The sequence below is a fragment of the Micropterus salmoides genome, unplaced genomic scaffold, assembly GCF_014851395.1.
Source record: "Micropterus salmoides isolate LMB-PRFRI ecotype aquatic unplaced genomic scaffold, ASM1485139v1 Ms_hic_scaffold_21, whole genome shotgun sequence".
NCBI lineage: Eukaryota > Metazoa > Chordata > Actinopteri > Centrarchiformes > Centrarchidae > Micropterus > Micropterus salmoides.
This window is the reverse complement of record NW_024041262.1, coordinates 18098306-18112694: the sequence shown is the minus strand read 5'-3', so window position 1 is coordinate 18112694 and position 14389 is coordinate 18098306. Positions and strand designations below refer to the sequence as shown.

The 14389-nt window shown below is 39.4% G+C and overlaps 1 protein-coding gene across 2 annotated transcripts in view; it reads right to left on the bottom strand.

Moving 5' to 3' along the window:
* Positions 1-2486: 2486 nt before the first annotated feature.
* The window catches only part of dock1 (dedicator of cytokinesis 1), a 182295-nt gene continuing 170392 nt past the window's right edge, over positions 2487-14389 (bottom strand). For both annotated transcript variants that reach the window (XM_038736684.1, XM_038736685.1), the window contains exons 47-52: positions 12999-13136; positions 10688-10830; positions 9913-10111; positions 7914-8091; positions 4726-4877; positions 2487-3350 (exon numbers count right to left, since the gene is read on the bottom strand). In XM_038736684.1, coding sequence (XP_038592612.1) covers positions 3255-3350; positions 4726-4877; positions 7914-8091; positions 9913-10111; positions 10688-10830; positions 12999-13136 — 906 coding nt within the window. In that variant the 3' untranslated portion in view covers positions 2487-3254. The remainder of the gene's footprint in view (positions 3351-4725; positions 4878-7913; positions 8092-9912; positions 10112-10687; positions 10831-12998; positions 13137-14389) is intronic.

Sequence of the window (14389 nt, the reverse complement as noted above, 5' to 3'; positions counted from 1 at the left end):
GCCAACACTCTAGCACTCTCTACTTTGGCTTGTAGCTATTGATCTGTGATCGTGAGTGTCTGATTACTTAGTTGCTTTCCTTTCATTATATAATTCCTAATCTTTTCACATGGAATCAATCAATCATGGAACCATAATTTCCAAGTTTGATGTTAAAGTTACCATGTAGTGGGCCGAACGGGCATTAGCATTGAGCAAAAGCTTTTTTAATGAACACCATAATGTTGTTATTGTAACAAGAGTTTAGTATTGCACTGTAGCAAGGGAAATGGTCCTTAAAGAGAGTCAGGTTGTGAAGCTTTGAGATGAACTGGAAGAAAGAATGAGGAAAGAGGTGAAACAGCAAAGAGAAAATAACATTGGTATCATAGTAAACTTGCATTTTTATTGAATATTACTTAGTCCTTTTTTATTGTGTGTTTGGAGAGCAATTTATCATCTAGACAGATAGTACATGGTCAAATGAAGGTCCTATGGTCCACATAATGTACCTTGTATTCATCCGTGGTAACAGGCACACAACAATGATCGGTCCTCAGGATTAAATGGATTTTACTGTTCGACTATATACACATATGAGGAAACAGGGAGCCGGGGGATTGGTACAGGAAGCATGACAAGAAATGGAACAGACTGCACATTGAGAATCAACTTATACTCTCTATACTGTAATTATTTTTCAAAACTTTACCCACCTTTCTGATTAATTCTAGACCCTTTATATACACAAGTCAAACAATATACTTGGCTTACTGATGAACCATTAAGAAACCGCACTGAATTCTGAAAGTAGGTGAATTACCAACATATTAATGAGACATTTTAGTCTGACAAAATACGTTAAAACCACCCATGAGCTACAGGAGTGGTCTCTTATGACTGCATTTCAAATAAAACTCCAAGGGAAAAGATGTCATTCAGCACTCCTAATTAGGACAAGCGAGCTTTACAAACCCCAACTTTCTTGAAGAAAAAAAAAAAACCCACACCTTCAAACAACAGATGCTACAGTTTGAGTATTTCCCCTCAGGTGGACACCCACTCACAAAGTGTCAGCAGAATAGGAGAGCAGAGGAATATGAGCCACCTGGGGCAAACATTTCAAAAAGGTCCCACAAGCTGGTTTTGTGGTACAAACAACAATACCTGTGAATACACAAAATGTGCAAATGACGGTTCAGAAACTGAATGTTCAACAGCACAATTTTATAACAGCTTTGAGTTAGAGGGGGACACACTGCTGGATACTGGTAAAAACAATATATGTATATTTGCACATTTTAAATGTACCCTTTCATAAGCATTATCACACTTATATTTCACGCTCACACTGACCATACTCCCCATCTGTACATTCTGTAGGATTGTCGCTCTTTTTTTTTATGTTATGTATTTATACTTTTTTCCTGCCATTTTGCTTACATGTTTTAATGCCTACTGCGTAGTTGTCACAAGCCATGTCTCAAGATTTTCTTTGTTCTGGATGATGCAATGTAATTTGCTGCATTTGACAAATAAAATTACTTTGATATATAATGTGAGTTAGTTTTCTTAAGATGGACAGGAAAACGACTAATAAAGCTGGATGGTGTCACAAGATTTCCTTCTAATTATTAAAACTGAATGTGCTGATTGTTTAATGTATCTAAAACATATCACTTCAACATCCACTATGGAAAAGCATTATGATTAAAGACTATATTTTCTAAATCTGTCACCGAACTTTATATTAGTCAAGTTACCAATACCCAAAGTAATGCACATATTACTACAATAATGCAAGTTTAATTCAATTTTAGGTTGCCCTTCAAGAGATAGTTGTATACTTACTTAATGGTTGAAATTCCAGTCATTAATTTGGAGTCAAAATACATTAAACCCATCAAGCACAAAAGGCTGAGAAGAAACATGTCAGTCTATGTGCCTTTGATGGGAGTCCCATGACACCCAATCTATAATTTATAAACAACAAAATTAAACTAAACCATAAAAAATGATTAACTTATCGACATGACATGTTATTATGCTGCAGCAGTCTGAAAAACCCCCAGTGTTAAATACAGAAATTTAAGTATGACCTTCAGTAGTTTCTATAGAAGCAGAATTCAAGATCGCACAAAAGGGGACAAAGCTGGCACCTGTGGTTTGTTGGCTCATCTACGCTCCTTAAACTATTCTTCAAATATGGACCACATTACAGATTCACACTTTCAGCTTTGAAAAAGAGAAATGATCGTTTGGCAAGCGGACACATTATGCAAATGAGATTGCATTAGCCTATATTGAAGTCATTTTGTGGCGTAACACGTCCCAGTATAGAACGCATGTGTGTTGATAATGAAGTGGCTGTTGTGATGGCTTCGTGTTCAGTAGAAGTGAGGAAATGCGTACATATTGACAGTTTGTTTTGGATTTCAGAAACATGAAAACACTTGCATCTATTTTCAGCATCTCTCGCTGTAGACCAAAATAATGAGGCAGACATATTTCTTTTTAAAAATACATACATTTGAAAGTTTATTCAGAAGTTGTGTCAGTAGTGAATTGAGAACAGTCAATATTATGGAAATCCAAGGTTACAGCAATCAAGGACAAGCTCTGAACAATGATAATGCGATAGGAGTTAGTTGTATGTGCACTCCAAAAACTTACCAAAATAAATCCATGATAGGTTCTCACATACCAATTCTGTCAGTCCCTGTCAATTCAAAACCTACAAGCCCTTTTTTTGTTTCATATAAATGCCACTAATGATACATTAATACAAAAAGAGTCATGATCAAATCACATAAAAAACCTGAAATAAAATAAAATCATATATACAAACCTCTGTACATTGTGGGAATATGAATAAATGAGATTGGAATTATACTTTATTGAGCTATGTGCTCCCATAAACGTGAGAGTGGGTCAGTATTAGAAAGCTGTTGGTCTGAAAACAATATCCTGATAAAGTCTTGAAGTGGCATGGCAGACATCATTTATAAATTCAGTTACTAATCATCTGTGCAACATGCTCCCTGTTGCAGACTGCATCATCGTCAAACTGAAGGCAAAACAAGAAAGGAGGAAAAAAAAGAATGATTATAAGGGGCGGGATGCAGTGAGGTATTCATCTTGTCAGGCTGGGACAGGGAGCGACGAATGTGTGGGTAAAAACATCTGTTTTTTTGGAAGGGGGGAAGCGGTTACTGTTGATGTTGTTTTTGTTGTGTTGTCAGTGTGTTGTTTGGTCCTACTGACAGCGTCTTTGTTCACTGTACAATTCCTGAATCGATGGAGGCCTGTTTCCTGGTGGTCTTGGGAGGAGGTGGAGGAGGGGTCTTGCTGGGCAGAGGAGGTGGAATGTGCTGCAAAGAGACAAAACAGTAACATTGAAATTGCCATTTTCTCAAATAAGGACAACTTGGCTTTCCACTAAAATCAAAAACTCAAGATTTAAAGCTGCTATCATCCCCAAATTGATTGACAGGTATTTTAATACATGGAGTAATGCCAGGATCAGCTTACACAACATTTATGTCTTTTAAGATGGTCACTATGTCAGATTTGAACACGGTACCTCAACTTGTCACACTACATGTTTTTCAGACTACACATCAAACCTCAACCAATCATATCTTGATCTCTTGATGTGCGATTGCACAAGAGAGGCAAGAGAGACTTTCTATATCAAGAATCAGTTACCTTTTATTACTATCCACATTTGGGCTGATATCACGTAGCCTGATCCTGGCACAACATTAGACACCTAAATCTAAGCTATGAATGTTTTTTTGATGCTGGTAACTGGTTTTATTTTTAAAATCAATAACGCTTGCGAAAACAGGCCCATATTAGTTGAGTAATTCAAAATGTTAATGTCAAACTATTGAGTTATTTTTATGAAAATATTTATGTAGATTGGGGCTTTAAGATAATAGTGGCTAAAGATTATGTGATCTATTAGAAGGAGAATGAAGATACTGTTACTTTGAGATATCGATACCAATTAAATGAAAATCTTGATTCAAATCAGATCTGTCTGAGCTATTCAGTCCACGTGCATGCCATTCTAAAGAGACCTGATTGGACAGTGTACAAGGAGAAATGTTTGTGGAATGACCTCACCTCCATCAAGTACTGTAAATGAAGAGCAGCTGTCACTCAGTCTCTGAACATCTGCTCTTACTACGCTACTGTCTGCCTGCTGCCACACTGTGTGCAGAGGCTCCGTTTTACTACCTGTCCATGGGCCGTGACAGTGGATAAATAAGATTAGTTAACACAGCGGTGAGGCAAGAAGATGGCTAGCATAGACGTCGGTGAGTGTGGAGAGACGAGATGCTGATTAACAGCGGGAGAGCTCCTGATGGATGTGAGAGGTAAAGTAATCATCCAATCAATCACGTCTGTGTGTCGGGCCGGCTGGGGGGAACGAGTATAAATAACGGTGGGGTGGACAGGCAGGTGTTGGCCTTTGCTGCTAACTGACTGATGCCTCCACTCTTCTGTGACACACTTTACAAAAATGATAGACAAATGCAGTACAAGCACAAATGTGAGTGAAATTGCATGCACGCATACAGACATGAATGCAAGCACATTAGCACAGGGGTAGGGGTAGGGGTAGGGGAAGGTGGAGGAGGGTGACCCGAATGTCAAGTGCGTGTAGCGGCCTCTTGTTTCATTATAAGTGCCATGCATCATTAAGGAGCTCCTCTCAGCCCTAATTAAAACACCTACCCTTTGATGTGGGGGGGGTGGTGGAGGCGTTGAGGGACTCGTCAAGTCTTGATTATCTAGCAGGTTGCCATAATCAGCCGTGCTGCCTTTCACAGGCAGCGGAGGAGGGGTTTCACCTTTCTCTGAGAAGCCCATCCCGTTCAGCTCCAGATCTGTGTAAGAGGGCGCTCATCAGCTCACATTCATCATCCAGCTACATGGGTGTTTGTTAACAGTACATCTGGGACACAAAATAGATCACATGGCCTACTTCTGGTGACTTACCCATCATTAGGACTAATTGTTTTGTGTTTTCAATAGACAAGAAAAAATGAGCAACAGCAAAAATCCTGCACACTAATAAAGGGGAAGTCCACTCATGGGGAGTATACTATAAAAATATTATTTCCAGGGTCGAGCTTGAACGGAGAAGCTCAAGTCTGATGATGTCAGTAAATGTTTCTTGGCTTCGGGACTACAACTTTACTTTAACCCCCGATTAAACATTTATAAGCACTATATAAATATTTCAAGGTTCAGTGTGTAAGATTTAGTGCATCTAGTGGTGAGGGTTGTGAATTGCAACCATCTGTGCAGTCTACCACTGCCCCCCATAGACAGTATATTACTGGACGAAGCCACCCCGCTGATTTGAATGGAGAGCAGTGAATCTAGTTTTGGACCAATAAAATACTACAACAGGGCTACTTCCTGTTGGCACCAGCGTCTAACGTCTAACGGCACGTGGTTTAATGACGTAGTACAACGGCAGAAACACCGTAATTGTGGTAGTTGCAGAGCTGCGCCAACAAAAAGTTTCATGGCTCAGTGTGTTTGTCTGACTCGGATCGACACTGATTAATCAGCCCACCTACGAGGCTCACCTGTCAAACACCAATGCAGCGTCACTGATTGACGAATAGTTTGTTTTAGATTGCCGAGAGTTTATAATCTAAGCAATATGGTTACATCTCTCGTGCGCCAGGGTGTCACAGGGTTTTGACATCATTTTTGGGCCTACACGGATCCCTCCATGCAGGCTTTGGTCGGCTTCACTGCCCGATCTCTGGCTTACCCCCTTGCTGCACCCTAACCTTTCAAAGAGCCTAGGACAGCTACGGTGGCTGACACAGCACAAAAGGTGTCTCTTCTGAGACAGCAGAGAATAGCCAAGAAATGAGGTTTCTTTAGCTATATTTATTAAGAAATTATATTTACTTAATTACTCAGTAAAACCATATTATTGTCACTTGGCCAAGGACAGATAACATGGAAAGTGTAAGCCAAAAGAGTGTAACATTGTCACTGTTTCTGCATCACAGTCTATTATAAACCACACATTAGATAAAGTTTATACAAACATTGACAAGGGAAACACATTAATTCTCTCTGAGATTATGTATCTTTGCCCGCCATCAATAATATCTGGCCCGTAGTCAGATTATGGTGCTTTGATAGTGGCAAAAAATATAAATAAATAAATACTTTAGATTTCAGTCATGACAGCAACAGTTACTCACATAATCACTTCCTCTTTAGTGGGGTTTGCCTACATAATAAAAGCGCGAGAAGCTTGTTTACTACACTGCAGTAATGGGAGTTGAACTGAGCTTTTACTTGCTTACCTACTTACTGAACGACATTAAAGAGTCTGTAGCCTGCTTGACACACCTCTGAAAGAGCCATGAGAGAACGTGATTCTCTTAAACGTCTTCTGACTGGAGATACTGGGGAAATGCAAAAGCGTCCGTAGGTTGACGGATGCAGATCAAACACCGAAACAGAAACAGTGTAGCACATGCCGTGATCTGAAAAACATTTACTGCAGAATCCATTTGCTGAAGAGAAAAAAAAAACTTGTCCCAAGATGGGATCAAACACTTTACCACTGAGTTACGAGTCCTATGCTTTACCAACTGAGCTAACCGAACAACATAATGGAAGTCAATATTATGTCTTCTCAGCCACCATCTAGTGGTTGAAAAGATTACTCTGATGCAAAACCTATTTGCCGACCCCTGCTGTATATTATTACTATTTCTTCTTCTTCTAATGTACTTATTCAACATAGTGATGAGTGTCTACACTGCTTGAATTCTACCAGAAGTAGAACATGAAGAACGCAGTGACGAAACACGCTCCGTAGTGCCGTTTGTCCATTTTCAGCTACTGCAGAAACATGACGATGCAACGTGGCGACGACCATGGAAGAGGGGACCCGCGATTATGTAGATATAAATGGCTCATTCTAACGTAATAAAAACTTAATGGTTTATTATGTAAGGTATTTACACACCACTAAAAACATAGTTATGGATTTTCATAGATCATCAGAAATATTACACACTGAACTTTTAATAAATGGTTTATAATAATAATAATAATATTGGGGACTTCCATGGTACTACAAATTTATTATGTAAAGCCTGCCTTACAGACTAAAGGTGAGTAATTAGAAAGACTTTGGTATTTTCCAGGCAGGGAGATCTAAAAAAAGATGCTATTCATTGCTATGCTGTTAAGAGTTGCACTATGGGAAGTGTGGCAGCCACTGTTTTTGAGCTTGACCCATAAAATCAACTTTTAAATCAGGACATCGCTGCCTCTTTTGCATTGATTTTGACCATTCCTTTTTGTAAACATATCTGGAAGTTAGTCCCCCAACTTTATAGAAGTGCAATATTAAATCGATCTTTTGAGTTGCTACAAAATGCAGACTGTTATACAAGAATGCTGTGACTTGATGAAACTGATTTGGTCAAGTAATAAATTGCATCTCAAGCAGCATCTCTAAATGACATGTATATCACGATGCTAAATATCAGAATTGTAGAGAAGCAACAGTAGACTCTTTTGCTCTTGAACATCCATAATAAGCCCATTGAGCCCGTTATGTGTGATCCTGGTATTAGAAGAGACAAATTTAGAGGTAATGTGACTTTAGTATAACAAACAAAACAAGATGTGTGGTGCTAACAGTTACGATTTGCATGGCCATTTAAAGAAGTGTAGCTACTATGGCACATAGCGCTATGTTTTAGATCAAACTGAACATCATTACATGTACCACGGCATGTGGTAACAGTGATGCAAGAGGTAAAACAAAGTCAGAAGGAGGCAGAGAGGCCCTACAGAGATTATGGAGGCTTCAGTCCAAAGATGATACAACCTCTTGAATGGGAGTGAGAGGAAAGTGAGATTGCTCTTACTGGAAACAGTGAGAAGGCTAAATGAGAGTTTGTTCCTGGGTGTGATGGGCGGGGGTCCAGAAGAGGAGGAGGAGTTGGAGGATGAAGAAGGGGGTCCAGGGGACACGGAGAGGCGACGGTCTCCACCAATCTGGTTTAGAACTTGACTCCTTGGTCTCTGAGGCCGCAGGGGGCTGATCTGAGTGATCATGCACAAACAAAGAAAAGAAGTATTCAGTCATTACTGAGTGCTCAAAGTCAAACAATCCAAATTACACAACAAGTCAATAAAACAGAAATGAGAACAGAATTTACTGAGTGGAAAATGAGTTGAGTCTATGATGAATAAAAACAGAAGATCAATAAAGGATCATATAAAGGAGAAAATTAGTTGACATCTCCACAGGGACTGTTGTATGTGTATACACGTGCATATTAAGTCGGCTATTTGTATTCCTAAAGGAGAAACCATTTGGATAAATGTGCTCATTGGATTGCAATATCTTATTTGTGGTTACAAATCATTGTTTGCATGCAAGACTGCGTTCTCCTGGCTTTATTATGGCTGGAATTTGAATATGAAAAGATGTGTCCTCAGGGCTATTCCACACTGTAGGCTACATTAACAAACAACTTTGTAATTGGCCAAACTCAAACAGTCAGCCACAAGGGAGACACTGAAAATAACAACACACTTCATTCAGAGATTTTGTTTTTTCCCAGAACACTAAAACACAAAACTGATATTTATATTGAGCTGATTTTTTTTCTTGATCTACATGTTCCAGAATATAACTTCAACTGCTTGGTAACTACCAGAGACCCCTAGATGCTCTACTCTTGACCCCTGAGGGAGAAGGCTCCTATCACAAGCTAGACGGCTCCACCACTGCCAGGAGCCTCTTTTGGATCCCATTCCTACCCTTATCTTAATGCCGTTAGCCAGGGTGCATTCCCACTGGGCATGCAGAAAACAGTGATACCTGGCTACTGTAATGGTCACAGCAGTAGTAAAGAGGGACATGAGCAGAGAGAGGGGAAAGATAAACATATGTGGAGTGCGGAGAGAACGGGGGACGTGGGGTGTGTGTGGGGGGTGATCGTGAGGGGGTGGGGGGCAGAGGAGCGGCAGAAGTGTGAGCTATCTATGTTGATACAATGCTAATTGCAACTCATTCCATGACTGTGTTGGATAGAATGAACATACCTACAATTTTGCTTTTCTTGGAGACTTGCTGCTAAGGACACTACAAAGTCCAAATATGACTTTAGGATAACGCTACAGAACATCAAATTCAACAAAGGTCTTCTGCTGCTCTGTGGCACATTAATGTTTGTATACTGTATGATGTCCTACGTGCATACAAGTGGAAAATTTGGTGAGTTACATTACAAGAAAAGTCACAGAATCAGTAAAATCCTCCAGATTCTTCTTCTGAGGACCATGAATATGCACAGAAAATGTTATGATCATCTACTACTTAGTTATCTTATGTACAAACAACATGATCCAAGAGTGGCGCCAGAAAAAAGCTCTTGGAGAGTCAAATTTCATGGTCATCCACCCATTTGGATTATTGTTGTGTACAATAATGGTGGCCTGATGGAGGCACTAAAAGAAAGGTCAAAGGTCACCTTTCCTAATCCTTAAGAAATATGAATAACCATGAATCCACAAGAAAGCATAGAAAAAAGAAGGTTTCCCAAATTGCTTGTATGCAATATATGCACATATTAAATTATGCATTTAACATCACCCCTATTTTCTTCTTTGTGAAACATAAACATCCACAGCAAATGTTCATTGTGCTTGTGTAGGATAGAGTACAAGAAAGCATATAAGTTAGTATAAGTATAAGTTAAAGTAAAAAACAAAAAAAAACAAAAGGAAAGGCCAGGAAGATTGCAAGAGTGCAGATTTACTATAGGATGGAGAAGAGGAAAGGGGAGAAAAATGAGAAAGAGGGAAATAGCAAAATATGGGTGAACTAAGTCCTTGCATAGGTCACTTTTTCCGTACCGTCTCTGACAGTATGACCGCTTCAGTGGGCTGCAGAGGGATCTCCGTGGTCTTCATCTCTTTGTCAAAGAGCTCCTGATGCTTACTGTTTCTCTTCTCCTTCTTTTTCTCTTTGCGCTCCTTCTCAGGCTCATCCCGGTCCAGCTTGTCCTGAGACTTGGTGTGCAGCTTCTTTGGCAGGAGAGGCTCCAGTGCAAAACTTACACAAAGAGAAAAAGATAATGGTAATTATCATTTTTGCTCCTTCCTTGTTTTTATACCTGAGGTAGTTTTATCAATATTTTACTGGCTTGGGATGCAGGACAAAGTCTCATCGTTCTCTCATCATATGTAGTTATTTGTTTGTTCAATAAACCTTGAACTTTATATAATATAGAGACTCATGCTAGAGAAAATGCTGAGGTACTCTTCTATCAGAGGTTACTACAGGGGAAAAACTATATAACACTGCTGTGTGTTTTCTTACAGTCTAGTTAAAGGGGATAACTGAAGGAGTTGATAGCATAAATGTTTCATTTACATTTTCAACCAAATGAAGTTGATAGAGATTTAACTTGTACATGACAAGTAGAGGGTCTTCATGAACTCAACAAAAATATGTTATTGTATAAATGGAATCTCTTTGCAATGTTAAATAAAAAAGGCCTGAGACTGACTTATCGAAATAGTCACAGGGATGCAAAAACAACTTTTAAACTGCTCAAATGGGATAGCCAAAAGCTAAGGAGGATGTATGTTTTTTTTATGCCCTTAAAAACTGTAAAAAGGGTGTTACCCATCTGAGCCAGGTCTGGAGGGGGAGTTGTCAGAGGAGATGGAGGTGACTGAAGCCACTGACAGTGGCCTCTGGGAGGAGGGCATGGTGAAGGAGCGCACCATGGACTGAGGACGAGGTCCCCGCCGCTCATCTGCTGCCGGCTGACACCGCAAAAAAACAAACAAAACAGAAACATACAGAAAGAATTCAGCTTATAAGTCACTGACTGCTTTGGAGTTATCTGTGCATTTTAATTTTTGTTTAAAGGTATTTTGAATGTGCACAGAGTAGCGTGCAAAAGCGCCACAAAATACACATTCTCTTATATGTTTTATTTATTGACTGCAGAAAGAAATGGATGTAGCCCCTGTGATGTCCCACAGGCAATTGTAATTTTGATGGTCAGATTTGCCATGTGGAGAAAAATCTAATTTGGGCAAAGAAGAAGCTGAAGAGGCAGTGCAATATGACGGAAGATAGATTATAGCTGTAGATGCCTGTCATTAAGGAAACAGGACCCAAGACATACTACTCTTTAAGCCTTAATATCTCTTTTATAGAAAAATAATTCCAACAAGACAAATAGTCTACGGGCATGCTTCTCTTTCAGTGAGGCTGTACTACAGCAGTGCTTGAGCTAAATGCTAATGTAAGTATGCTAACATGCTCACAATGACAATGCTAAAACGCTGATAATGGTACCATTTTCACCATCTCTGTATGGTGTTAGCATGCTAGCATTTGTTAATTAGCACCAAACTCAAAGTAAAACTGAGGCCGATGGGAATGTCATTAGTCTAGAAGTTTTTTTACTCATAAACCAAAGTAAAACCAAAGTAAACAACAAAGGGAGGGTGTGACAGTGCTAAAGAAAAAGTGAAGGCATCACTAAAGTCATTAGGCTTCATCATTTTGGGTATACAAATTTCCATAACAAAATTTCGTGGCAATCCATCCAGTTGGTGTTGGCACATTCCAGGCTGTATAGAGAGGCTGTGAGCTAAATTAACTGTGAGTTAATTTAGCTAAACATTGCCACAAAGACACTTATTTGAAGTGAAATTGAAACTACTCACACACTAACTTTAGTATAACAAACAAAACAACAAAATAACTGATTCTATATTTTGAGGAACAATGTAATGCAGTCATATTTCTGTGGCTGCTTAAGTTAATCACAATATACATTCCATCCAGGTTGATTTATATTTTTATTGAGAAAGAACTGAATATTCAAATTTTCTTTTTAGAAATGTATGTACATCTTTTCCTGACATCACTACTCTGTCCTTGGGAAAGGCTATCAGATCCTATTCATCAAATATATTGTATATGGCCTTGACGCTAGATAGCTAGCTAGTAGTGATGATTTATACTACGTAAATTAAGGCAGTTGTGTGAATTGTGAATACCGTGCTCATTTTATACTGCGTTAAAATGTTCTTGCCACTGTTGAAGTGTTCAATCTATACCTGTTTCTGATGGTCCATTGTATAAGAGACAATAGATATGAAGTCAAGTGTGTGAGGGACAAGGACACTCTAAGGGCGAAGGCCATGCCCAGTATTATCCTAAGGATGTGTACAATATAGAGCTACAAATGCAGCTACATAATCGAACAAAAAGTTAGGGGAAATCTGGTGGTACCATTAATTTCTGTACTGAACCTGCTGGAAAAAACTCTGGTAACAGCAGCTCCAACAATGAACCCTTCTGCATTTAAAGAGTCTTTTCAAGCAAAGAAAAGGGCCATCACACATCTGATAGGATGACCTTATTATCACACCCTGGAAAGTGATGGCTTTTCTCTCGTTTGAAAGGTCACCACCCTCTTCCTTTAAATTGAGCGAGGGCCCCTTTACCTCAGGCAAGACTGAGGGAAAAGCTTGGCCAAGCAACAATTAAATCTGTAAAGGAGTCCACAGCAGTATCCCACTACACACGTGCTGACTTCAAGTAAAAGCAAGTCTGACATAAATGTTCTAAGTGCATTTGGAGGTCTTACTGTAAAGGAACAGGATACTCAAAATCAGAAATGTATAGCTTAATATAGTATGTGCCATCAGCTCTTTGAAATGTCATGAAATGCTGTTAATGTTATGTTAATTATGTTCAATTTTATCATCTTTATGTCCTGATTTAGTCACTGGGCTTGGCAGTGCTTCCTCACATGGAACATCAGATCCAAATATGGGCTTTCAGCCCACAGTGTAAACTTTACACTGTGTGATATGTTTGCATGTGATTCTATTAATGCCTGCTAAAAAACACATTGAAAGACAAAGCACTTTTCATGTAACAGAAAGGTCCCAAATAGGCAATTGCTTACCAGAGCCTTTACCCCATACTGTTTCTCAACTTTCTCCCGCAGTTGCCTGAAGCAGGCCTCCAAGCGGTCGTGGAAAGGCCTCAGTGCCTCTGTGACCTTCTCTCCATGGATGCGAACACCTTCAGCGAGGTGCGGGACCTGGCGGGGAAAAACTGTAGTGTGAGAAACCTTCATCCAACATACCTTGGAGAGATAAGAGGTTAGGTACTAGGGCTGACCTCCAATAGCCGAAGATTTGATGCTTCGATGGGCGGAGCCTGAGTCGACTGTCAATCTCACAGTCAAAGCTTTGCAGCGAAACGAAAGGATCATGCCATTTTGGCGATATGGGGGGTGCTGAACGTCTGATTTTACATAGAACTACCAGTTTTCTCCCAATAAGTTAATATACAGCCTGTTACAATATACACTTCAACATTTAATGCTGTAAATAAACATCTAAAAAGAATAAAACTTTGAATAAATGTTTTTAAAAGTGCGTAAATAAATCCAAAATTGTAACCCTAATCCTGGGTCGTCAGTGCGCATGTGTAGGCGTAGCGTGTGTGTGTGTGTGTGGTGGTGGTGGAAGAGGAACACTTAGGCTGCATTCTGATCCACAGTGAACATAAACAGTGCTGGTTAAGGGAACTTCCCTCAACAAAATTCTTCCATTAGGAACACCCTGCAACATCATCAAAGCACACGTCAGCCATTACCCTGGTAACATAAACACCTCGGATACCCGCTGCTACTGTGGACATTTACTGAAATTAAATATTGAATATATGTTACAACAAACTGATACAATTACAAAACTTATATTTCCATAACTTGTTCTATTTATATTCAATTAAAATGTATGTAACTTGTGAATGAATGTGATTGGATTAATTTACAAGATATGCAGCGTCATTCTTAAAAAGATTCATATGAGCATTGTTGTTTTTAGGCAACCTAACCTCTGAAATAATCATATAAATAATGATAACATTAGTTACAACAACAATAATTATAGATATACAAACTCTGTGGTCTGCTCTATTGTTAGCTCCTATGAAGTTCAAAGGCTTGTGGGTAATCTTTCTTGTCAACTTCCTGCGAACTGATGAACCATTTTTCCCTTCTTCCCTACACAGTTCACAGTGCCCTGTGAAGTGAACATGTTGTGCTCCCTGCGGTTTGGAATCTCACTTAAAATGGCCGAATACCCTGTGCAGTCCACTTAGCAGGGAACTACAGGGTGATTGGAACGCACCCTTGCTGAAGAGACTGAGCCCCCGGTTTCACTGGTGTTGTGCTGAGTTGTCCTCGCGGGACTTTCGGATAATTTATCAAGCTTGATGAACCACACAAAGAATATTGTATCGTTTTTAAATAGCCAGCTACTTGAAATAGACCCGCGAGGAACC